Source organism: Abramis brama (assembly GCF_963993115.1).
Source record: "Abramis brama genome assembly, chromosome: 25".
Taxonomy (NCBI): domain Eukaryota; kingdom Metazoa; phylum Chordata; class Actinopteri; order Cypriniformes; family Leuciscidae; genus Abramis; species Abramis brama.
The window spans coordinates 22925318-22953027 of NC_139987.1; the positions used below are offsets into that span (position 1 = coordinate 22925318).

Genomic DNA, 27710 nt, shown 5'->3' on the forward strand with positions numbered 1-27710 from the left:
AGAAACATAGGGGGAACAGAATCCGACGGCAAAAAAAAAAAACAGCTGTCGGAATTCGTTCCCCCACTCCCATTATGAGAGGTGTTGATGTAATGGCTTAAAAATGCTGATTCTATTTTGTGTGTGGATGGAGCTTAACTTGCATCAGTTTAAAGAATATATTTGTTTGTCTTTTATTGTGATAGGAGTCCGTGTACAGTAGCCTAGTACATATGAAAGCGCTATATCATTCATTCATTCATTCATTCATTCATTCATATAGTCCACCCACTGGAACAGTTTTTCACAGGAACTAATATTACACAACATCTGTTTTACCTCATAAAATCCGGACGCGCGAGCAAGGGCACGTGCCTAGAATGCATTATGCAAAAATCTGGCCCTGACCGTGGGGAGTTTGTGTGGTGACAACTAGCCCCGGTTATTTTAAGACAACATCTCCATCTGGTGGCGGAATGCGTTAACTCTACTGACGGACACCAATAGTCTGCAACTAGAGGGCGGTGTCGTAGCACACAAATATTAATTTGTCATGTTACAAGACCACATTGTTGAAAATGTAACTGGTTTTCTGGTAGGAATAAATAAATAAATATTTGTTATTGATTTATTTTCTACTAGACGAGGTGCACCAATATGCTATTAATTTTCTGCTTCATGTTAAGAAACCACATTGTTCAAAATTAACTAGTTAGAACTTTCTTGTTGGATCCCCAAAAAGACGGATTGATTGATTGATTGATTGATTGATTGATTGACTGATTTGTTATCAGTCAAATCAATGAAAATGAATGACAATGAAAAATATAACATTTTCTCATATGACATATTAGGCTACGTTACATAATGATTGCAGACTTTGCTTACATTCATAAAATAAAATGTAAAAAAAATCACTTTTTTTGTTAAAAATATCAAAAAGTACTGTGGTACTGCCACTGGAAGTAAACACATAAACATCATTAGGTACCATGGTAGGCTATATATCAAAATGCCATGTTTTTACCATCTGATGACCGTGTCAAAGTTTTAAAAGATTTATCACATAAATATACCCACGAAACAAAATCAGGGAGACAATTTCATTACATAGAACACTTCACAAGTGACTGAATACTGCTTCTAGCCATTCTTAGCACCTTAAGTGTTTCGTGGTCGACTGTCCCTTTAGTCTGGAATTTTACTGACCATAGCACCACAAATGAACTGTCCTGGTCATCTCGTAATTATGGGTGCGACCTTTTTTGACAGTCTATGAGTGCGACTGCTTCAACAGTTTCCTTGAGAGCAAACCAAAAAGAGCAATGCAAAGGCATCTTTGGAGTTAAGGCTGCTCTCTCTGTACCTGCTCAAAATTTGGTAGGCCTATATAGATGTTCTACAGCATAAAAGCCAGGCCTTCTCTGACCACAGAACCCAATAAAAGTATTAAACTTGCTGTGCATAGGCATTCATGCCACCTCTGAGTAGCATTAAACAGTCACTTACTGGCACTTTAGAAGCGCTTATGTGCCACATTTAAAGTGTAAATTTTTTGGCACTAGAGACATCAAGGTCATATCAATACAGGACGCCAAAAGGTCTACTTGTCAAGCGAGGATGATTTCACCAAAGAACTCAAGTGTTAACTTGCAAGCCACATTTTAATACCTATAATTTCACTGAAGAATGTTTCACTACATTGAGAAGTTCACTTGCTGGACACACTTTAAGATAGATAGAGGAATTGAGAAGATTCTGCAAACTGTCTCCAGATATCAGGATGGTGGAAAGCGACGTTAGCATCTGCACGGCCAACACACACGGATCTCCGTTTCTTCACATTTGCTGTCTGTCGAACACATATGTGTGTGAAGTCGGGTCACTCCGTCTCCTCCGTGAAACCTAATTGCTCCTTCCTGGCAGCCATCGGCATCCCAGGGGCCACCGAATCCCGTAACCTGCCTTCCATGCCGTTTGCTAATTGAAATAGCTAATGAGATCTCAGAGGACCAACTTTCCAAGCCTCTTCGTTAAAAAACAGTGGCAGGGTGTCAAAACATGTATAATAGTGCTGTAAACGTGTGGAAATATTTCAGTTCTGGACACAGCTTTTAGCCTACCATTTTTGTGACCGAGTTTGCAATCTTAATTATTCACAGCCGCCTGAAAACAATATGTTCCCGCGTCCTCATCATCACACAAAGCTCACTTTATGGCTTTGGTTACTTTTCTACCTCACAAGTCTGTCAATAAAGCAAACCACAATGAAATCAAATAATGTTTGTTCAGATAAACACATAGTATATAAACCACAGTATGCATTTCAGAAAGAAAAGTTTCTAAGCCACACACAAACTATTCTGAGACTTACGTGAGAACAGTCATAATCATAATATCCCACAGTTATGAGTAGCATACTACACAATAATCTCCCAGCAGCACCGTGATTTTGCCTAAGACATGTTCCTGGATCAACATTATTTTGTTGATCCTGGAACAACATTCCTGTCCGAAAATTTAGTCATAACCATACCCATAACGAATCCCTAAAATCAGAGGGAAATGATAGGTGAATAGCGCTGATGTTGAAGCACTTAACCCTGGTTTTAAGCCTGAACTTGGCATAAACTGTAAACTTGTCCCTCAAATCTGATTGGTTGATTGGAATGTTGTTCCAGGATCCAGGAACATGTTGTACTTGGTGAAATCGGGTTCAACTCTCCGGTCAACAAGTCTTAGAAACATAAAATGCAACACAATATAATGATTAAGAGATGGGACAAATAAACATTCCTCAAAAGCCTGACGTGCCATATTTGATAGTCACATTTCACCATGTTTTTTTCCCTCTAAAAATGTGTCAAGTAAACCTAAGTTACTTCAGTCCAGTATAAGTGTTCATCTTGACATATAACCGACAAGTTATTCTTACATTTTCTTTATAAAAATCAGAAAAAAGCATTTTTGCATATTTACAATTATACTAAAAATGCAGACTTTGTGCAAGTCTTTAGCAGTTTTCATTATGGTTTAGAGGCCTTAGAAATCTGCATATCAAATATGATATAGTATAAGACCTCGGATTGACCTCAATGTGTATTTTTTGAAAAACAATTCTCCCAGAGAGCTTTTACCAGGATAATGTCATAGTGTTTAACAAAAGAGTCTACATCTGTCTTTAAGAGGCTGACTTTTACGCAACAGTGAATTATATAATTTAGTTTGTGCACATCATGAGTGCCAGCATTTCACACACACCACTTCACGAGCCCTAATTAGATAAATGAACACTGTCAGCGTGTGTGATACTGGCTCTATTCAGAAGATCTCCATCGCATTATTCAGCCAGTCATCACATGCAGCGTCCTCACCCACCAAAAAACACAATGCAGCCTTTAGAAATAACTTGAGGTTTATTAGCTATGGAGTCTTAGGAGAGTCACACAAACAGGGTTAGGAACAGGATGAGGTGGTACCAAAAGAAAGAAGTCGAAAAATAAAAATAAAAAACAAGAGAGAAGAAAAGAAAGCAGTAATGGAGAAGAAGAAAAAAAAAAAAAAAAAAAAATCAAACTCCTAACTACCATTAGATTGAATTGAACTAAAACTACAAATTGTATTTTGTCAAGTACGGCTTTAAAAAAAGAGGAACCTTTATACATTTGTCTTTTATACAAGTAGCAACATTGGAGAATCACACTGAAAAAAGGCAATTTACAAAAAAATACATTTTTGTTTAAAAGAGAAAAGCAAAATAGAGGGGTGGTCAAATATTGACCAATAATCATTCCTTTTCATTCTATCTTAAAAACTTGGTCTAATATCTATAAAAATGTAAAAACAAAGCAATATACAGGTGTAAAAAGTTTTTTTTTTTATCATCATTTTTTCAGTCCACTGATTTGGTGACCAGGGAGAGAGGTTGTGTCTGCAGCAAGGCATGATGGGAATGTATGGCTGCCTGGTGGTAGGGTGAGGATGGGGAGAGTAGGGAGGGAGGCAGGGTGGCGAACGGGATGGGACGGGAAAGGAGGCTCGCCGACTGGCTGTGGAGAGAGATGTTCGGATGAGAGGAGGAGGACGAGGAGGAGGTGGAGCCCGAGGCTTTCCCTGGCAGGGGGAAGTGTGAATGGTGGGATCTCCCCTCCGGTTTGGTGGTGAGGGACAGGGGCTGCGCCTGCTCCGAGTGAGTGGCCGCGGGGGCCGCTGGCGATGCCAGGGCGGCCGATGGCGTGGCGGGCGAGTCCAGCATGCTACCGTGCGAGGAGGTCGGGCTGTCGCACATTTTCTCGGACGGCAGGTACGGGATACACTGCTTCTTGGGCTGGGGTGAGAAGTTACCTGCAGATAGAGGGAGGGAAAGGGTTAAAAATACACCCAAATTGTGTCAACCAAAATGTGATTTGGATGCAAAATTAAACTAGTTTCAGTAAAACATTTTTTTTTTAATAATTGGTGTTGTTATTGCCAACTAAAACTGTTCCATTTTCGTTGATTGAAATAAAGCTGAAATAAAAATAAAATATAAATATTACATGAAAAACTTAATTTATTTCAGTTAGTTGTCAAGGTAATTTTTTAATTTATAAAATTACTAAAACTAAAACAAATAGAAATTAAAGGTAAATATAAATATATATAAAAAACTAAAACTAATAAAAATGACAGTAGCACAAATTACTAAAACTTAAAAATGGAACAGAACAGAAAATATAAAAATAAAAGCTAGCTCAAAATACTAATATATTCACTAACATATAAAATGTTTGAATATTTAATTGAATTATTTTATTTTGCATACATTTTTTTTAATTGACTTAATTTAAATTGTTTATTTAAAAAATTACAAATGAATGATTATGATGTAGAAATAGCGACTAAATTTAAAGGATATTTTCATATAAATACAAAAACTAAACATTACTGCCAAATGCTCATAAATTAACACACAAAAACAAAACATCTTGTTTTGTTTAGAAGAAACAATGTGAGCATGAATAAATGAATTTTTACTTAAAAAAAAAAATCCAATATACAAAGAAAAACAAAAACCCAAACCGTTCATCATCTAGTCAGAATTGAACTGAACATGATCTATGAGCGGAGTGATCGGACCAACAGCGATGCTGGGGAAAAAATCTGTTCTAGTTCAGCGAAAGAAAGTGAGAAAGAAATACAGATGGCCAGTGACACTTACACTCTTGTGGGGAATCAGGTTTATTGTCTCTCTTCCGTTTCTTCCTCTTTCCCTGTGGAGAGACATGATTTGGAGCAAATTAGATGTGTTTGATTAAGAAAAACTCCCCTGGCTGCCAAAAACAATGGAGGAATCCGAACCCCAGATGATTTGCGCTAAACTCTGCATTCTGGGCTTACTTACATAGTTGTCTCGCGCAGACCAGCCCGGATAAAGCTGAGAGTGCAGCTGCCGTTCTTTCCTGGCGAGTTCGTAATATTTGGCCTGTTCCTCACGTGAAAGAGAGTGCCACTGCGGAATAAAAGAACATGTGGTCAAATTTCCCTCCTTTCTTCATTCCTTAAAAGGACAGTTCACAAAGATATTTACAATTTCACTCATGTCATTCCAAACCCATATGAGTTTATTTCTTGTGCACAAAAGAACAAATTTTAGAAGCACGCAAGTCACGCGAACCACTTTTATGATGTATTTGTGTCCTTTTTTTACATTTGAAAGCTTTAATGCACATTCGTTGTAATTGCACGGAATAGAGCGACCAGCAGAATCTTCAGAATATCTCCTTTTGTGCTTCTTTCAGGTTTGGAATGACATGAGTGTGAGTAAATGACACCAATTTTCATTTTTAGATGATCCGTTCCTTTAAGACAAGATGAAGAGAAGCACACTAATGCATCTCAGCTCCTCTCATAATGGGAGTTGTAAGCACTCACCCTCCTGCCCAGGATCTGGTTGATGGCTGCGCTCTCTTTCAGGGTGCATTCGGCCACTACTTTGGCCCTCATTTCCTTCATGTAGAGCATGAAGGCATTTAGGGGCTTCTTGATGTGAGGCTTCTTCTCTTCCTCTTTCTTCACATGCATCGAGGACTTTCTGTACGGACAGAGATGAATGTAAAGATGATGTCAGTCTCAGAAGAGCAGAGGAATGTCTGGGAGAGAGTAATGGAGGAGAGAGACTCACCCGTGTGTCGAGTTGCTGGCGTTGTCGCCGCTGGGCTCCTGTTTGATGGCAGGCGACACAATGGCGGGGTGAGGGATGCCCGTCTGGTGCAGGCCATGAGAAGGATGAGGCACCATGTGAGGAGAGAAACGACTGGATACCAGACTAGAGAGAGAGAGAGAGAGAGAGAGAGAGAGAGAGAGAGAGAGATATTCACAGTCAGCAACTGCAGACAGAACGATAAGATGGAAAACAGATGAATAGATGGATGACAAGACAACAGACAGAAAGACAGACAGACAGATAGATAGATGATGGATAGACAAAATGACAGAGAGATAGACAGAAGTCTGTCTGACAGAAAGACAGACAGAACGATGGATGGAAAAAATAACAGATAAATAGATACTATAAACAGATGGATGGATGAATAAATGGATAGATAAAATGACAGACAGACCAACAGATGACAAAAAGAAAGAAGACAGACAGACAGACATAACAATAGATGGATGGAACAAATGACAGACGGATAGATAGACGGATAGACAGACAGATAGATAGAGGGACGGACAGACGGAGCGATGGATGGATAAAACAGCAGACAATGATAAGATAAAAAAGATGGATGGATAGACAAAATGACCGACAGACAAATAGATTGATAGATAGATGTCTGTCAGAAAGACAGAATGATAAATGGATAGATAGATGGACAAAAAGAACAGACAGAAAGACAGACAGACAGAGAGATAGACAGATCAACAGATGTCTGTCTGTCAGAAAGACAGAACGATAGATGGATGGAAAAAATGACAGACAGACGGCCAGACGAATGGATGGATAGAGGGATGGACAAAATGACAGACAGACAAATAGACAGATTTACAGATGTCTCTCTATCAGAAAGACAGACAGAACAATAGATAGATAGATAACACCGGGAGCAACTATCCTTGCAGCTGCATCTGGAAAACTGTGCACTCTGGGTTTCCAAATTCATAACAGCTAATACAATAGCAGCATTGTCATTTTCACAGTTGAGAAAAAAAAAAATGTTCAAATCTGTGATTTGCACACTCTTGTTAAACACATATTTCCATTGGACTTCAGCACTTCACCGTGCCACAAAATGAACGCAAGCAGAAAAAGATCTCTCTCTTGCTACAGAACGACAAAAGGTGCACAGTCATGAGACAACCATGAAAGCAATAGTGGGAGATTAAAAGCCATGGAAATTTCAGGCTGACGTGCGACAACTGAACTCATCCAGCAATCTTATTTAATTTTAAGCATTATCTGAATGGAAAGAATATGATAAAATCATGCATTAGAGAAGTTTCTATTCAGCATGAGTTTTATGATGTGCTACTTTTTATATAATGGTTAGCATATCTACAGTAAAATGGTGGGGGGGGGGGGGAGTTTTGGAAGTTGGAAGTTTTTCCATGTGACATTTGCATAATATTACAAGTATTCTTCAGCAGATCCAAAAAGTTCTATGTTTATCAGATAAGCACCATGGTAATAGCATGGTATTTTTAAAATTACCCTATACAAATGCCAATAACTTAGATTTATAAATGCCATGCTAAAACCCTTTCACCAGTTTCCTGTACTAACTCTTCTCTGAGGCTCCAGGGAGGAATCGTGCTGTCTGCTTCTCATGTCTAACAATAGATGCGAGTTTAACTTTAAATCAACATGGTGCAGAAGGAGGGTTCTGCCCTCTGTTACATACCTAGACATGGAGGCGTTCATGGCGAGTGCAGGGTAGGGGTGTCTGAAGCCCCCAGGAGGGATGGAATACATATGCTGGCCTTGCCTGAAGATAGAAGAGCAGCACTCAAACAACTTGCTACGGCAAAATCAAGGGCAAACAGATGCTCTTTTCCAAGGAGAACTTACAAAAAAATATCTACAAACTTGATTATGCCATCTGCATGGGTAAAATAAGGTTGATGTTATGTATTTTAAGGCCACAGAATTCAGACTTACTGAGGAACCAACCATCCTAGAGGGTGAGGGATCTGTCCAACTGCCCCAGGAGAGAGAGGGTAATATGGGGACAGCTCTGAAGGGTGAGGGGTCCTTGGTATGCCTGAAGAAATAATGGTTGATTACGAAAACTGAAGACGACAAATATAAACATAAGTCAATTTAAGGGTGAAGTGTGTAACTTCTGCGCTGCTTTTGGCACCTAAATGAATTGTAAATGTAGTGACTGTCTTTAGAGGTTCAATAAACCCAATAAACCCCATCAAACATCCAATAAACCCCATCAAAACAACAAAGTACTCTACATTTCTAGACTGTACTCAAAGCTTTGATGAATGCATCTCAGATTGCTGAACCAGTTGGTGGCGCTTACCTGTCTTTGGGTCGAGAATCTCCGGAGAGAGGTGAGAGGGAGGTGTCCCCGGGGAAAAGTGTTCATTGCTGTAGGTGATCAGCGGTGTGAGGGGATGAACGTGATGAGGGTGTTGTACCACTGGCACCTTATTGGACTGAAAAACAAAATGAGAACACAAAAGAAGTGAGGGAGGGGGGAATGAGATGAGCGTGCATGTTTAAACAACCAAAAAGGCAAGCGAAAAGAAGAAAATAGACATTAGACCTCATTACTCGTGAGCGGCGCCAGAGTGTTTTAAAGAACAATGGGTCTCGGCAGCAGGGTTTACTTTTCCCTACTTCTCCCAAAGGAAAATAAACACCAGTTGGGCATTTGACCGGCTGTATGGAGGGTGGGAGAAATAGCACCTTACACCCCTAGCAGGCAGCGTTTCTCTCGTTTAGCACACTAGCGACAAGAGAGATGATTCCAGCTGCCACTCGCCATAATTGACGCTAGGACAGGCCTGGCATTTGAAGGGAAGTGGCAGTCACTACACTCTTAGGGATCAAGAGGCACCTGTTGTAACAAATCCTTCAATGCTTCTCTTGGCAAGGTGGCAAATCAGGACTACATCTGCTAGGCCAGGGGTAGCAAAACCAAATCAAATACACCATAACCAGCTAATCAGGGTCTTCAGGATTACTTGGAAATAAGAGGCAGGTATGTTGGAGCAAGAATACAAGTGAAGTCTGCAGGAAGGTAGCCCTCCAGGAGTAGGGTTGGCTACCCCTGCGCCAGGATAATGTGATTGCTAAATAGATATGTAACCTTTGAGTTAAAACCTAATGACTTTCTGAGGAGTGTTGCCTAAAAAGTTCCCTATATTCTAGCCAAAACCAATCATAACGGCTATTTCAGCTTTTTATTACACATACCCATATGTTAAGCCCTGGAAAATATACTCTATGCAAGCACATGAACACAAATGCTAAGCTAAGCAAGCTCAATTTCATGTTTCACATTCTAAGAATTCCAGCCAAGGGTGCGCTATGCTAATGCTTGCTGCATTAGCATAAACTGTCTAGTCAGTTTTCTCTTTCAGGTAAATTACTGTCATGGCATACCAACAGTTTGAAGAGAATCTTGCTGAAAAAAGTAGTTAAAGTTAGTCTGACTTCAACTCACCAATTTTAAGTACACAAGTCAATTAAAGGTATTACCCACCCCCTCCACAATACTTAGGAACTTATATTAGCATATAATTTACTACCAACACCCCAACTACATAAATATAGCAGTATAGCACTATAATAATATCAGAAGCAGCACTGCTGTGATGTGTACATAAGCCAATGCAAGGTGGTGAGCTGTAGACTGAATGGGGTACTTGTTGGCTCAGGACGTCACAAGGGAGCGAGAGTGGAGAATGCCGTCTTGTTTCCTCCATGCTAACCTTCCCCCCACCTCTATGTAGGCAGTGGGTTTGACCTCTGCTCCAACCAGCACTCTGTGAACATGAACAAGGCTTGCATTGAGACAAGACTAGCTCTCATTTCCCACAGTCCAAACACATCCAGATCTCTGGGTTGCCTCTCTATTCCTTGCCTTTCTCGTTCCATCTTTCTGTCTGACTGTCTGTCTCTGTGTTTGTACATAATTTAGCATTGCATTTGCAGAGACAAGCTGAGCCTGACTTCTGGAAACCCTGCAAGGTCCATCAAAGGATTGTTTTAAAGATCTGTCAGTAGGTTGACTGAGAAAGAAAGGAATAGGACAACTTCCACTTATCCTTTAAGATGGTGTTTGTCCACTGCACTATGATATTAGCTGGTGAAGCTAATGGTCTCTCTTTCTCACTATCCTTCTGCCAAGAATCCCTGCTGTGTCAACACGCCAGCCGTTTTGCCTCCAACACCACCATCCCAAGCATAGAATGCCGCCAGACTGGGCCCCTCGCCTCCCTTAAAAATGGACTGGATGGGACTGGCCGACTCCAAGCATCCCAAGGATCCATATCAACACCTGGTCAGAGTACTCCTATTTGTTGTTTAAGTGGGTGCTTTCCAGCTAGCGGAATGGAATTATCCACCAGATTAACCCAATTTAAGTCTTAAATGAGGAACTGGGGGAAAACACAGTGTGACCACAGTATGGTGAGCATTGAAAACATATGCAAGCTGAGTCACTGGGTTTGGTAACATAAGGACAATGATACAGCAACAATAGCACTTTCTCAGCAAACCATTCTGGTTGCAATATGCCGGAATCAACCTTTAGATGGCAGAATTGGGATCTTCTTCAAATGTGATCTGTCAACAGGTACCTGGCTTTTTTTTAAACCTTTTGTCCAAACAAGTCCTGCAGTTCATCAAGGGCAAAGCCTGATAAATCTTCCTAAATCCACTTTAGTAAGTTGGTCTGTAGGAGGAGAAGACGCCTGACCAGCAAAACAGTGAAAAACAGCTGACAAAACACCTCTCCAAACAGAAAAAGTGCGTCATTGTGTAAACATCGTTCCACCTTTTGTATCACACAGTTAAATTACATTGACTCTAGAGTTCTCAAGCACATATTTACCAATTGTGCTAGGTCAGTCTTTCATTTAACGGCCATTATTTTATGAGACGCTTAGAACTAAAGTAAAAACAATGTTAGCGACACAGTTCAAAGATGTACAATGTTATCTTAAGAGTTATTTGGAGTGACTCTCCACAAGGTGTTGCAGCCATTTGAAAATGTCAAAAATTGCAACAGTGCAGGGTCAGCGCTCTACACCTGCTGATTAATCTGTTGCTTTTCTCCGCCTGCTACCGAAGGAACCCGCCCAAAGACGACTTCTGGTGCCACCACATGGAGCTGTTAAAACTGGAGCTCTGCTAAAACAAGCACATTGTGGCATAAGAAGCAAATGTGGCCTGTTTTTTTTTCTTTTGGCTTCACCTCCTCCATCTCTGACTTGAGTTACTGAGCAAACAGGCGTTTGAGCAAGAGGGATCAAGACACAATGAACCGCTTTAGCGCTGGAAGAATGAGAGGCTAAACGCAGATTCAAATGAAGGATAATAAAATAGTGCAGAGGAGAGGACAAGCCAAAACTAGCAGTATAAGCCAAACGGTGTGATCCCTAACAATGGGGCACAATTTATAATAATCACCATCTAGCGTCTAAGGGGTACAACATGGCTTTGAATTACATTTTAGCATCTCCATTAAGAACTATTTTCTGTATTTTAGCGATCTGCATCGTGTTTCACATACTCATACTTTACCAGGCATTTTAAATGGAGGACACAAAAGCTTTAAAAGAGAAACTAAAATATGATCATATGACGCATCCATCTGGTTTTTGCATGAACACGTAACACTTCCCATCAGCAAAAACATCATGCCTTCACTAAGACATCAATTGTCAATGTCATTAGCAGGCAATTTGAATGGAATTTCCATTTGTAATCCGATTTTTGAAAACGATTTGAAAATGGCTGGTGGACTCATGACTAATAAACTTTATTCGTTTATAATAAAGTATTTAAACCACAATTTCTTGACTAGGCCAAATGCCTTTGAGACAGACAACGGCTAAGGTGGGGGCTAGACAAGTGCGATTGCTGTGTCGACTGTTGCTAATATAAGTGTTTGCTAAACACAGTGACTGAACCTGGGTTTTAAGAACCAGGGGCCGGATTCACAAAACATTCTTAAGAATAAGACTTACTCTTAAGTGAAACAGATCGATCATGAAAACAGTGATCACTAGAATATTTTAACTTGGCAAGTTGGCACAGCACATTAAAAACAATGCTGAGCAATAACTCCCATCAAGCCAGTCGCAACTAAAATACTCTGCACGCTTATGATAACTCTGGTATAATCTGCAGGCAAAAAGCAAAAAGACAGGCTTTGAGTGTTTTCATTCAGCGAGTCTTAAGCAATACCCACCTCTCAACCAAATAACACCAACGCCTGTCATTTTTTTCTTAAGAAAATATTTGAGAACTTCTAAAGAATTTTTAAAGAATTGCACAATTTTACATACTTTTTCGAATTTTCTTCTTTCTTCAGAAGATTTACGAAATAAGAACTTATTTCTTAAGAAGATTTTCATGAATTCGGAAAAGATCAGATACAAAACTGAGCTTACAACACATTGTTTTTACTGTGTCTAAGGTTTGAGAAACCAGAAATGCTAAAACTCATTTAGTTAAACTACTCAAAGAGACACTTTAGGAGTCTGGGGGTTTTCTAAAGAAAAGTACCATTGTATTACCATAACAGACACCGTGTGAAAACATCATGCTAATATCATGTTTTTTGGACTTTAGAATACTATGGTATATATGAATATGCAAATCAAATTGTACCATGGTATACTTCAAACTACTACTGTATTACTATTTGATACAAGAACTATGGTAATGCCACAGGATTTTTAGTGTGAATTTGACCAACAACAACAACAAAAAAAATCTCGCACACAGTTTACAGATGAGTTCACAAAGCTGAAGTTCCCACAATGCCTCACACATCACCTGTCCCTCTGTTCTGGTTTGATGTATTATTCATGTAGCCTGGGTCCAGATGCATTGTATGGCAGGCAATGTGAAGAGGTGGGCTTGGTGCTGCAATATCAAACTCACACACGCTCAGAGGGATGCCAATGGAATGCTAAACAAACCCGGTTCCTGAATAATTGAGCCTTTTGGACAACTCTGGCTCACCCTATTAGCATGTGTGCCTTCTGGACCCAATCTGTGCAGCCACAGTTTCCACAGGTCACTCACACACTCTCTGCAGCCTGGTGTGAATTCAGCAGCCCATGCCATTCGTTAGAAACACAATAAACCCTCCCGCATGTAACCTAATTATTTACTGACTCCAATTAATCCTCCAATCACAAGAGATTCCCCAAGATCTACATGCCAGAAATTAATCCCAAATGCCAACATCTAATGAGGAAGCAAAGTCTGTTTTCCTGGCGGGAGAACAGTAGCATTCAGTGTTTCTTCGTTCTGTTAGGACAACACAATACTGAGTGTTAAAGCAAAGTCAGCATCAACAGGCTTCAATGGTCAACTCATCTCCGTATAATTGGATTGAAATTCCCCCGCTGCATATTTGCAGTCTGTCTGGAGTCCCCAAGCATGATAATAGGTTTATGAAACACATGCTAAGTAAATAAAGACAAGACGGCAGACACAACAGGCCCAGTGTACCGGTCCTATTATCAGGTCATCATAATCTTTGGCCTGAGAACTTTAAATTGGATTCTCATTTAGACAGAACTGACCCAAAGGTCTGTTTGGGAATCTCTTGGGCAAACGCTCTAATCTTCCAGTTAGGACCACAGTCAGTGATCACTTTGTCACCGTGGCAAAACCTCATTCGTTCTGAGCTGACTACCTCCATGTTTGGAGGGTGAAAAAAAAAAACGTGTCTCCGGAATGGATTAGCTGCCATTTGGAGCGAGCATTCCTGAGGTTCTCCGCCGTGGTGTCTGGAAAGGGCAAAGCAGGTCAAAAGTTGGGTCGCATGAGTGGCCGGAGGGGGTGGAATGGCAGGAAAATAAGTCTTTTGCTTGTTGACACTTAGTACGACAAGCTTAAGCCCTTGGCCTTAGCCAGGCTTCGGCTAAAAGCTAGTCGTGCTTGTGTGGGCAAACATATTTCCGGTTGTTCACTGTGAAAGAAGTTACCAATGTACCTTTGCTCTGAAACCTAGTTAAACAAACCTAGTGAATTAAATATCAGTATATTACAAAATTTTAGTGTTCTTTTAATGGTTTTAGATTTAAAATGTTGCCTTTCAAAGCATTTGTTTCCAAAGTACATATATCAGGCAAGAGCACAAGATAAGAATGGACTATTTTCAAAAAGGTTACTCTACACCCAACTTATCTTAAGACCTTTTTTGATTGCATTGTGAACTATACAGAATATGAAGTTGCTGGTGGACTTACTAAGTGCCCTGGTGTGGGTGATCTGGAGTCTTTGAGGGCTGCAGCCCCAGGAATGTCAAGAAGAGGCCATTTCATTTGTAGATACTGCAGAGTAAACAGAAGAGAAAATCACACACAATCATTAACACATTTGAAAGGTGGTCTACATGTCACTGCATAACCAAAAATACTCCAATTACTCCAAATGGATATAGTGAATGCCTGTCTTGATTTAAAAAAGTCGCCAAAACCAGTTTTTGGAGTTTCCACCTTCAACGGGTGGGTTGAAAAAGTCAAGTTTTTGTACTGCGTTAAGGAATAAACCAGGGTATATATTTACCACAGGAAATAATTCAATCTGACACCTTCAATTTATGCACGAAGGTACAATTGACTATTAAGTGTAGCATATAGACTCGTATTTCTATACACAAACACAGATCTGTTTTTAACCTGGAATATTCCTTTAAAATGGAATTAGTCTGGTAAGGAGATTCAATGGAAGAAATCAACTGAATGGACCACTGAGTCATCAACGGGTTCTAGCAGTCCAGCTGTTCTTTGTCTTAATTCATTTGAAAGCTGTAGAGATGAACTTCGAGTGCTGTTTAGCACCTGGGAGCATTAGCTGGAACAGTCTGGAGGGCCGAGACAAGAGCAGTCCGGCCCAGGGGAGGGGAAAGTTAAACATGATTTGGACTGCAGGTCCCAGCATAGTTAATGCCCAGCTGGATGGATAATATGGGTGTATGTTAGTATGAGGAACAGCTGGGAGGAAGTCCCATAACGCACTGGGAGAATAGGAAGGGGCCTTACAGAATGCATAGAGCAGAATCGGAGATCTGCCTTTCTCTAATTTTACCCCTCTATAAATCAATGAGAGCGTATGAAGAATGCAAAAGCGATGCTGCTAGGGTGAGTGAGGTATGGAATGAGAGAAGGAGCAGGGAGGAGACACACAGTGATGAATGACTGGACTTCCTATACAGAGGGAGACATTTATTGTGAAAGCCCTTGTTGCTCAGTGCGTGTGTCAAAGTTTGATGCCTTTCAGCTTTTCTGGGGCCCCTCGCATCCAGCGCTTATGATTTTCAGGAGCAATTTATAAAACCGAGTTTTTCAACCCTTCACGGAGCTTCCCCGCCTGGCTCGGTCATCTGGTTTGTGTAGAAGTCAAACCATATCAGATGTTCCTGTGGAGTCATCATTCCTGTATCTAAGCTCTTGAGTCTAGGGACTAAAAGCATCTGGGGTTATAGTGAACATATATACCTCAAAAACTCTTTCCAATTTATAGTTCTACTTAAGGGACACCATAAATGTAGACAAATCCTTATACATCGACATCTAAGCATATATACTAGGGGTGGGCTATAAGATCAAAATCTTGTATCACAGTCAAAGTTATTTTTGCCTGAAATGCAATGAATAAAATAGATTATATTTTAAAATAACCATGCAGTAATGCTAACATTTGAATAATCCAGTAAATTTGGATTTTTTTTTACTTAAATGAATGCAAACTATAAGTTGATTAATCATTAAAAAAATCTAAAACGCTTGGCAGCAACTGCTTCACAAAAGTTTCAAGTCAATGTAAAATAGTCAATGATATACGCAGTAAACCATAGTCAACACTAAATGGCAATCCCAAAACAGTGTAATCTCTCATATAGGCATACATTGGAAATTATCCAACATTGCAACACCAAAACTCCAGCAGATTCCATCGTTAAAACAATAAGATCTCACAGTAAACAACCCAAACATGTCCTACAACCAACCATCGTGGTACATCAGGGGTTAATAAGTCTTTGTTTCTCCCTTTAAACTTCATTCATCACAAGTGGAATTGTTGTGAGGAAGTTTGGTGAAGACTGTGGGCTAAAAATGGAAAAGACATTATGGTCCGGTGGACGGAGTTGCAGGGTTAGTTAGTTGGTGCGGAAAACAAAAGTAGTTCATGAGCAGGGACTGGTACAGTTTCCTTACAGCTTGCAGGGTGAATCGAGACCTTGTGGCTTGTTTATTAAAGCTGTTTGTTTCACTTTCACCTTCCCTTGTCTGTAGTATAATTAAAAAATGACAGCTGTAAGTTCAACTTCTAATTTGGCCAGACAGTCAAAATTAATGTCCTTAAAGGGACAGTTGACCCAAAAATGAACTCACCCTCATGTTTTGTTCCCAACCTGTATAACCTGTCTTCTGTGGAACATAAAAGATGATATTTTGAAGAATTTTGGGGTCCAAACAACATCTTTTTCAAGTTCCACAGAAAAAAAGTAATGCAGTTTTGAAATTAGGGTGAGTAAATGATGACAGAATTTACATTTTAAGGTGAGCTATCCCTTTAAGTCTGTGGCCTGCTTTCAGCAGGCATCTGTGAATGGTTCTTGAGAGGAACCACTTTGAGAAACATCTAGTTCTTGTCGGAGGCCTTACCATGTTTCTGGTATTTGCAGCTGCAGTTAAAGTGGACGGATGACTGAAATAATACAATCTACCTTCCCCATCATAACCGCCATCACTTGACTGAAAACTTAACATACTATCTTGAAATACAATCTCAGTTTTGCCTTCCCACACAAACACACAGCCTACTGGGCTGCAGGGACCTGTGCCCTGCTTTTCTGGAGACACAAAGGGAGATCGGCCAAAGTAAACAATCATGGGGTCTGGGGATTTGTATTTGAAAGCCATAATTCCAGGAGCAGATGCTTAGCAATATGCAACATTGACTTCTTGTTGAGAAGAGAAAAGAAATGGTGCGCAGACATGAACCTCTCAAAATGCATGTCAAATGCAGCAACAACCTGCTGAGCAACATAATCAATCAAAGCCTCACTAAGAAAAACAACACAAACAAATACCATGTAAGAAAACCTGATCACTATATGAAAAGCAATGTGTTCTTTTTTTTAACTTACTTTTGTAAAATACATTCTATACTTGCAAACTGTGGTCAAAAATATGTGGTCAACCAGTAAAGGTTTCAATACAGGCTGATACCACCATTACCAGAACAAGGTGGCTGACATGCATGATACAATTTAATTTACAGCAAATTAGATTATTTTTTATATTTTTAAAATTCTATCTATATTTAAATTTATTTTATATTTATAAATGCATTAAAAAAAACTGTTGCTCTCAAAATGGCCAAATATCCACAGAATAATCTGTCTGGCTGATATTTAAAATAAATAAATAAATAAAACATAAAAAATAAATCTTGAATATGCATACTGAATATTAAAAATATACTTAATTCTGAAAAAAGATACTGAATTATATATATATAAAAAAAAAAAAAAATCAATGTCACTCATTGCCCTAGGCAGGCTAAGTCCGAAGACATACTTCTAACCAGGTTCATGTGGTTTAATTTCATAAATACACCTGGAGTGGGTTTGTAGCTCTCTACTTGATGTCAAGAGGTCACAGAGAAAGATTGAAATGCTGCTTAAATACTTTCTGCACCGCTGAGCGAAGATGACGTGGATCTTTAACAGGATTATGACAACTTGAAACTTCACAAATATACTCTTGACAGTCATATGCTGGATGAAATGAAGCCTTTTGTCAAACCCGAGAAGAAGACACCTCTTTAAAGGGATATCTGGAAGCCTCAACATGTGTTGCTGCAACCGCAGGCTTTGTTTAGGATACCGGGGATTTTAAACGCTGTACCTCAAACCGCAACAGCTTCCACAGAATAGCACAACGTTCTTGGGAGGGGAGGGGAGGGGAGGGGGGAGGGGAGGGGGGGGGGGGGGGGCGGAGCCAAGTAGGTCATGTCAATCATTCAAAGCATGGCCTACATTTCTCCCCGATGTTTTCACCCATTCCACACACACCCTCCACTAGAATGGAGCAGGACGCTGGTGGAGCACAAAGGAATCCATTACATCTCAGCATCAGAACAGTTAAGCCAGACAAAAGGCTCTGGATTACATGCATGTATGCCTATAGGGCAGTGCCCTGATGCGGCCAGAGGGGTCTGACATCACCTGACTCATTTATTTATGCGAGCGACACCTCTTGCTGCTCTTTTCACTGCTGCCAGAGGGAAAGACAATAGAGGCGGCGGTTTCCAGCCCTCCCTCACCGCAGGTTGGCATTCAGGCCTATTGTTTGTTTAAGAGCTGCAAGAGTTTCCGATAATTAAGTAAACAATTCATAGGCAAACGACACCCCTATCTGTGCTAATTGGAAATTAATTTGCAGGGAAAGGAGAGGAATTCTTGACCGCCTCCAAATATGAATTAGAGATCTGAGCCTTTCTGTTGATGGGAAGGAGAAAAACAATTTTGAACAACAAAAACAACATTAATAAGCAAAATTATGTAATTATGAAGTCTGAGTTCAGAGATTGAACTCAGAGGAGGAGGAGAAGCTCATTAAAGCAGACTTATCTTATTACAGAAACATTAATCGGATGGACTGGAGTAATTTAACCAACAAATCACCTATTCATCCACCGATCACATTAGGAAGTAATTCAACAAAGTTCTGGGAACTTTCATGTACAAGGGATCAGCAGATGCTGGATCCAAACCTGTGTGCATATAAATGCCCACAGCATAAAATAGCCCAAATAATACAATTTCGTTGAAATAAAATATTACTTTGATCAAAATAATCTGCAATGTCATTTTAGGGCAAATAAGTCATTTTTATTTATTAGGGATGCACAATATAATTTGGTATAGGCCAAGATTATTATTATTAATCATCAAAATCGGTTTAATTAGGCCAATTTTTGAAGCAGATAATGTACTTTTTATTTTTATTTAAATAAGAGATGCATAACTGAAGAAAGGAGAATAAATTATATATATTTATATAAAATAATTATTTATTAGTCTCATTTGGACAGTATAGTTAGATTTCAAAAGTACTAAAATATTTTACATACTCTTGTAAATTGTGATTTTTTAAAACTGTCAATACAATATTCATCTATATTTAATTAAATATCAACTCCTAAATTGTGTTTAAATAGTATACTATTTTTCTACACCATTAATAATATCATTCAAAACACAACATTTTCTGCTATTGGCAACTCAGGTGGAAATTCAGTGCATCCATACTACTACTTAAAAAAATAAAAAACCTTCACTTACAAATCCAAAAAACCAATCACAGCGCAAATAATCCTAATGCAACAGAGCACATGTTTGTGGTTTGTTCCAGTAGTTCAGTGGCGCTGACTGACCTGCCTACATTAGATGCGTTAAAGTGCTTCTTTTCATCAAGCCAGTGGCTTCCACACAGAACTGGGCTTCAGCCTCAACAGGAAAGACTCATGACTGACAGTTGCTCTCCGAGTTCCCATGGATACTATTGTGACCTCACTGATAACACTACTCCCTCCATTCACTGCCTACTTAAAGAACTGGTTCAGAGGTCAGCCATCCGGAGACCAGGGGTTTCCATGGCAATGTGGCCCATTTAGGGACTGCAACAGAGACCAAGTTTGCATTCATCAACCGTCCGGTTGCAGAAGAAAAAAAAAGGAACTACCTTTGGGAGACACCTTCAGTTTCTGATCACAAAAAAACACTTTAGGCTATGTCTAGATTAATCCGGATCATTTTGAAAACGGCATTTTCGTTTTATAACACGCTGAAACATCGGAAAACGCTAAATTCACCTTACTGCGCATGGTTAAACCTCATAAAAGCTCACTGAGATTATAGACGGAACAGACATAATCAAGTTCTCAAGCTATTCTTCTGGCAGAATCATTTTATTTAGCAAGATATCTCAGCATTCACTGATGCGTCCAGGTCACTCTCACTCACCATTATATGTTTGGTCTAAAATGCAACCGCTCTCATGTTTTGCCGCAGGATAGCAAATGCCAGTAAATTTTCTGTCATCTCTGCAGGACTGCGATATGAAGAGTGTACAAAGTAACATCTTTAGCAACAGAGTGAAAGTGAATAGCACATAACAGTATGGCTGGGAGATACGGCAAAAAAAAATAACATCTCGATTTTTTCAAGATTCAATTTTTTTTATTGTTTAACTAGTCAACTTAAAAACTTAACTACAATATGATTCAAGTAACATACTCTTTATTAACCATCTGGTAAAAAAAAGTGATATCCCAAGTGCACCACGCATTAAGTGATCAACATGGTGTAAATGTAAAACAGAATATGCATGAAATATTGTACAAACTTATCTTGTCTTAACTGTTATCACTGCTGAATTGTCAACATGTCTAATTGTTACGTTTGCTAACATTTTATTCAAAACCACGATTTCGTGATTTAAAAATAATAAAATCGTGGCAAAATATTAAATTCGAATTAATCGTAAAAATCGACCAGACTTACATAACAGGCACAACAGCGGTATAAGCATACATATCTATCAGTTTAATATGCGTCACATGACAAAACATGCATCATCGTTTTCAAACACCTCCGTTTTGTTTCACAGTCCACACTACACTGCGTTTTCAAATTCATCCACTTGGGAAAGCGTTTTCAAAAAGCTTAGTTTTCGCAAAATCAAAAATGCCGTCTCAGTGCGGACGGAAGGCCGAAACGGAGAGAAAAAGATGCGTTTTCAAACGAAAACATATTAGTGCGATTTAATTTTTTATAATTAAAATGTGAAATACACTTTTACTATTTCACCAGATAAGCACAAACAAACCTTGACAACATAAGGAATAAGAGCGTTATTGTGGCGCAAGACAAAACAGTAGGTCAAATAAAACCTAACACATAATTACGACCACGAGAAAGTAATAAGCTGTCTGTTGAGAGTTCTGTTTCTGCAAAGGCAAAATGCAGCCACCCTTCTTAAAGTCAATTACAAGACAGTTATGCGGTTTCCAGTATTTCGGTATCTGGTTACAACACTGCAGTCCAAACTACTATACCCAGGTTTACGATGAACAGCCTGGGCTTGTTAACCCACAAGCAGCCAAGAGGGATAACAAAGACATTTTATAACCCAAAAGTGCTCGCTATAGTAATCTACAACTTTGTAGGCATCCAACTTATCATAATAACTATATTTTGCAATAATAATATAATTTGACTGAAACAATGCAGACTTTAAGTATTTGAATAAGACTAAATGACACATTTCTACAAAAATCGAGATGCACATGCATTAAAGACAGTTGAAGATAAAGTAAAATAGAGAAACCTTCTTGTCTTTCTCAAATGCTAAGTGCATAATGAAGACAAAGGGCTTATTGTGTCCTCTTGGTAGACTACCTCCCCCCAGCACACACACGCACACACTAACTCAAACTTCACCCCAATATACCCCTCCTGCTAAAACACAACCAGTCCAACCAGCGTCAAAAGAGTAAAAAAAATATATATAATCATGTCACCCGATTGCAACAGAACTGGAAAACTTTCACACAGCAGCCACTGCAGTTTTGCTCGTTTAAAGCGGATTTGTTGATAAGCTTTCCTCCATATGGAGACCTAACTCGAGGCACAACAAATAAACAGGGATATTTTTTATAACCTGTTGGCTGCGAAGGATAAAACTTGAATCTACCACAGAGAGGCCCGAGGGAGCGAATTTCACATTCGGGAGAAGAAAAAAAAAAATCCCCCTGCAATTAAATGCAGGAGAGGAAATCATGCAGATTTTTGTGAAATTGCACTAAATGACTGAAGCGTTATCTTTAGACCGTTTACAACTGCTATTGTGCAATAATAGTCCAAGGGGGGCGATATGGAGGCATGACACAACATACCTGCGACGTACAGCCCTGACTCACAATGGTGACCGCCCAGCCTAATTTCAAAAACTTTCTGCCTTGTCAAACCAGTTCCCTCCTGCAAACAATTAGTGCCGGACCACGTACCTCCGGAGCGTGTGTGTGTGTGCGTCTGGAAGGGCAGGAGGCGAAGAAGTGAAAGATGGAGAGGGAAAGAAGGGGGGAGAGAAAGAGTGAGGAGAGTGGAAGGGGGCTTGGAGTGCAATTATAGTGGAAATTTATGGCCTGAGAAACAATTTATAAATCACAGTGCATGGGCTAACACAATCCAGACTTCACTGCTCGCAGCTGTAACTTGCTCTAAAGTACACACAGCGTGTTTGTGTGGTTTTTCACGAGGTTGGGTCTAGGAGCCGGGCGGCTAGGAGAACGCACCATCGACATTGGCCATGACAAAGTGTGGGAGTGTTTCAGAGAGGGCGAGATGCGATGCTAGGAATTGTTTACAATCGCAGGCAAACAGTATAAAACCTAAACAACTGGCGCCTGGGTCGCACAATAAAAAAAAACAACATGAATATTGATCATGAACGTCATACTTAATGTCACCAACTGGAGGAAGAGTTGTGGTTGATGACAATGTCGACAATGTCAACAGAGCTACGTCCTCCAGCTTCTCCAACATTTTACATCAAACAAAACTCTTTATCCATGATTCTGTTTCAAGGGACGGATTATGACGAGGCAATGTCCTAGGCAAGGCCCCCCTTGGTCGAAATCGCGCTCCAGGGGGTCCCCACCCCGGTTGATGTAGAGGGTTCCCCTCGGTTGATTTCACGTTCCTTTGGGTGCCCCAACAGGCCCCCCGTCTGGTCTAGCGCCCTGGGCACGTGCCAGGTAGGCCATTGCGTTAATCCATCCCTGTCAGTTTCTTTAAAAATGGTTGATCTTGTCAACGTTGACCACGTCACTAATTTCACATCGACTAAGGTAAGGTAGAGGACATAACTGTTAGAAAAGTTACCACTTTCAACAAATCTATAAGAAAACTAAAATGGTGTACACGGTATGGTTGGTTGCCGCATTAACAAAGTTTAGGAGACATAACTGCTGGAAAAGTGAAGGGTTGGAAAAAGTTGTTGGAAACATTTTCTTCAGTTTCATTCTATAAACTTTCAAGCAGTTACATCACCTAACTTTGGTGACATTGCCGTCAACAAAAACATTCTCCATTTTGGGTTTCATATAAACTTGTCAAAAGTGATTAACGTTCCAACTGTTACGTCTCCTAATGAGTTTTGGTTGACAATATAGTCAACAAAGTTAGAAAACGTACTAACTGCTGGAAACAGTTACAACCCCTACATTTTCCAACATTTTACCAGACCCAAACTGGGAGCACCTGGTAACCATTACAATTGCTGCGTCACCAATTTCAGCAAGTTTATAAGAAACAAGTTTATAAGTGAAGTATTGGTTGACGACGACGTCAACAAAGGTAGAGGACGTAACTGTTGGAAAGATAACTACTTTCGACAATCTATAAGAACTCACCCCCTAAACTTTTAAATGGTTACATCCCTTAACTTTTTTAACAATGTTGTCAAACAAATCTCATTAGGACATGCAACTACTGAAATGGTTATCACCTTCTTTAAGTTTATAAGAAAAACTGAAATTAAGAACTAATGTCAGCAAAGTTAAAGGGATAGTTCACCCAAAAATGAAAATTCTGTCATTAATTACTCACCCTCATGTCGTCCAAACCCGCAAGACTTTCGTTCATCTTTGGAACACAAATGAAGATCTTTTTGATGAAATCAAATCAGCTTTCTATCCCTCCATTGACAGTTGCGCAACTGACACTTTGACGCTTCAAAAAGTTGATAAAGAGACTGTAAAACTAATCCATATGAATTGAGTGGTGCAGTCCAAATTTTCTGAAGAGACTCGATCACGTTATATGATGATGAACAGATTGAATTTAGTCTCAGTTGTGTAGCTGTCTATGGAGGGATAAAAAGCTCTTAGATTTCATCAAAAAGATCTTCATTTGTGTGCCGAAGATTAACAAAAGTCGTATGGGTTTGGAACGACATGAGGGAGAATAATTAATGACAGAATTTTCACTTTTGAGTGAACTATCCTTTTAAGGGATGTTTGGAAAGGTGACCACTTCAGCAAGTTTCTAAGAAACCTAAAATGGTGCACGAGTTTTGATTGATTACAACATCAACAATGGTAAAGGATGTAACTGTTAGACAAGTTTATAAGTAACACAAAAGTAAAAAGTTCAGAACATTAAAAAAAAATCAGTGCACTCCTGTTCAGTCGATTACAATGAGGTACTCATCTGGAGAAATGAGGAAGGCTCAGGGGGTTTTCACAAGCCCTCAACTGCGCCTCTGGGCCCAAACTGCAGCTGTGCGCGGGGAGGGGCGGCCCATGCCCTGACCGACAAGGCCCAGCTGGATAAGACATACACTCTCACGTACGAACAAAAAACACACACACACACACAAAAGCTTGTGGTCCAGTGTGAACATGTCATGTGACAATGGAGCCGCTCTCAACCTTGTGGTCAGGGTGAGAGCAGTAGAAGCGCTGCGTCTGTGGCGGACCCCCCAACGGTACACAATGCGCATTCTCCTCCAATCACACGGCTGCCCTTTTGTGCCAGCAGTTATGTCACTTCCACTCCACCAATCTGAATGATCCAGACTGTGGCGGGCCAATGAATGTCTGGAGCCAAAAGAACTGAAGCAAAGGTTTTGTTTTGTTCTTCTTTTCTAATTAATCATCACGCCACGGACCATCGTTTTTGAGAGGAAGTGAGCGGCAGGGTGTGTGTGTGAGGCCTCCGCTGTTTTTTACGCTACACGTTGTCTGACAGCTCCGAGCAAATCCGAATGGAGAGTTTAGAAGGGAAAGAGGCGGGAGAAAGCTCCCAGCCCTGGAGCGCAACGACGACCCCCCTGCTGGAATCTGGGAACTTTGGTGCCCACTCAACTGTGAGTCACGTCAACAGGCTGTGAACCTTGACCTCTCACCCCTAACTGAAACAATGTGAAGATGCATCTCACTGTCAAACGCATGGAAAAACGACCCAATTCAATCTAGTGTACAGCTTCCCAAACAACTTCCCACAAAATATCAGCAGCCATAGTGTTTGAATAAGATTCCCAGACCTACAACCAATCCAGCATTTTGACAACCATAAGCCTAGTCAATTGAACGCCAATTATGGTGTTAAACTTCTCGAAGATTTGTCAGCCGTCCACTTTGTTTACGTGACATTTCTTGAATGCATGCAGTTGGAATGGCTGATGTCTTAGGGATTACGACTACGCCGCAGCAAAGTGAAGTGTTTTGTGGATCTACCGTGTAGCTCTCAGTCGCCACCCTCTAGGCTTTTGTTCAGCCTTTCAGTGCCATACTGAACGACTGAAAGGCCCCTATTCATAAAAGCTCCCATACACTCCCTGCGCCTCGGCCAAGAGTCACTATAGAACATCCCTCATTTCACACGAGAATCAGGGCTGCCTGCCCACCCCCAAGCCCCTGCCCACAAAGAGCTTCTCCACCGATGACTCCTTAAGACAAGGAAAGGCGCTCAATATGGGCGAAGCTTGCGGCTGACACCATTACAATAATACATACACTCATTGCTAATGCTAGCAACTCCCTTCAATGTTTGGACAATTATTTGTGGGCTTAAAGAAGAACTTCTGTCATTAATTACTCACCCTCATGTGGTTCCAAACCCGTAAGACTTACGTTCACCATCGGAACACAAATGGAGATATTTTTGATTATATCCGAGAGCTTTCTGTTCCTCCGTTGACAGCTACGCAACTGACACTTTGATGCTTCAAAAAGTTCATGAAGAAATCGTAAAACTAATCCATATGAATTGAGCGGCTTACTCCAAATATTCTGATGAAACTCGATCGCTTTATATAATGAACAGATTTAATGTTAGATGGCAGATATTAAAATCGTATTCTATTTCGTCTAAATAAATTAAATTGATTGTTTGTATGTTTATTGGCTTTTTAATGCCATGTCAGCAATGAGGTAAATGATACAAGACTTACAACTTTCAAAACTATATAAGACATCTCAACATAATACAAGACAGAAATTCAAAAAATGTTTCTGGTGTTACTAAAACTAAAATCACTACTTAAATTATATCGAGTTTAGGAATCATGGTACAATGGATATTAATTATTATGTAAAATGCATATTAATTTTGAGATTTGTTGAAGATTATATATAAATATAATGACAACAATGATGGAATCGGCCCTTAAAAAAATCCATATCAGCCAATCACTTATTTATCAGGTTTTGTATGTCAGACAACAAGCATTCCTTGTACTAAAGGTAACATTAGGGGTGGAAAGACAGCAGTAATTAAAAGCACAGCACAATAACCATATCACAAGCAACTGATCACACAAGGAATTAGCTTACATTCTAGCTTAGTACACCTCACCCTACGAGAAAATCCGGAGGCTGCTGATATCAGATCTCCCCTAGGCCTTTTCAGCCTGGCATGAAGCAGCGGGCACAACAAGGCCATGTGAGACCGAAGAGGGCTGCGATGAGATAAGTTATCGCAGCGTTCACGTGCTTCAACCAAGCCAACAGGACGCACACACACATACACATACAAGCTTCCTGGCTGCATGCCCACTTTCTCACCCACCTGGCACCCTCATCCCCACAGCTTGCTTCGTTTTTTTCCCATAATGCTTTACCCCTAACTACCCCCCTGCACCCCGCTCCCTCCCTCCCCCTCCCGAGGCCCCAGGAAGCTCTGACTGCGAGGTAATAACTGAAAACAGCTGTTAAAAATACCAGACTGATGAAGCCTGAAGCCCCCCCACCCCCTTAAACTTTATCCCCGGCACAATCAAGTTTTATTAGCATGGAGTGATGCATGAAGTCAGTACGCAGCTCTGAGTGAGAGCTCGCTGTTTTTTGCGACTGAAAGGGAGGTGGGGGGTCTGTGAAATTCACTGTGCAACAGGACATGCAACCGAACATGAAGTGAGTTTTGATGAGCGCTGACCACTGCCAGCGCAATCTTATCAATGGAGAATGACATCAGCAGCTCACACACACTCACTAAACCAACAGAGAAACTCCAATCCATTCTGCCTCGAAAAAAAAAAATACTGTTATATTCCTCCCAGTGGAGGACGTCCCTAAAAGATCACACTAACTGCATTCATTTTAGATTCCTGATATGTCTTCGGACACTGGTAATCATTCTGATTCACGGCCCACAGTTTCCTGAATAGTTAAAGTCCCACAAGGACAAATCAATGTGATGGCAGATTACTTTACAATGAAGAATGTAAACACACACCTGAATATCGAGGTGAAAGTTACAAACAGATTGTATTAAAAAAAGACTGTATAATGCCAAGTCTTTCAAAGTATGAATAAATAAAGCCTACTATTATACACTAATACTAATACTATACTAGTTATACAATAATACTTTCTTTTCTTGAGACAAATAAAAAGAAGTTTCTAAAAGGTGATTTCTGTAGCAAATAAATGACTCTACCCCCATTCTGCCATTGGTCATTCAAAC

At 40.1% G+C, this 27710-nt stretch overlaps 1 protein-coding gene across 1 annotated transcript in view; it reads right to left on the bottom strand.

Annotated features, from left to right (window-relative positions):
- Positions 1–3376: 3376 nt before the first annotated feature.
- Positions 3377–27710, bottom strand: part of tcf7l1a (transcription factor 7 like 1a) — a 29747-nt gene continuing 5413 nt past the window's right edge. Inside the window, exons 4-12 of the mRNA XM_084104802.1 lie at positions 14413–14496; positions 8493–8628; positions 8120–8222; positions 7863–7946; positions 6143–6286; positions 5893–6052; positions 5363–5470; positions 5180–5231; positions 3377–4323 (exon numbers count right to left, since the gene is read on the bottom strand). Of these exons, the coding sequence (XP_083960928.1) occupies positions 3872–4323; positions 5180–5231; positions 5363–5470; positions 5893–6052; positions 6143–6286; positions 7863–7946; positions 8120–8222; positions 8493–8628; positions 14413–14496 (1323 nt within the window). The 3' untranslated portion in view covers positions 3377–3871. The remainder of the gene's footprint in view (positions 4324–5179; positions 5232–5362; positions 5471–5892; positions 6053–6142; positions 6287–7862; positions 7947–8119; positions 8223–8492; positions 8629–14412; positions 14497–27710) is intronic.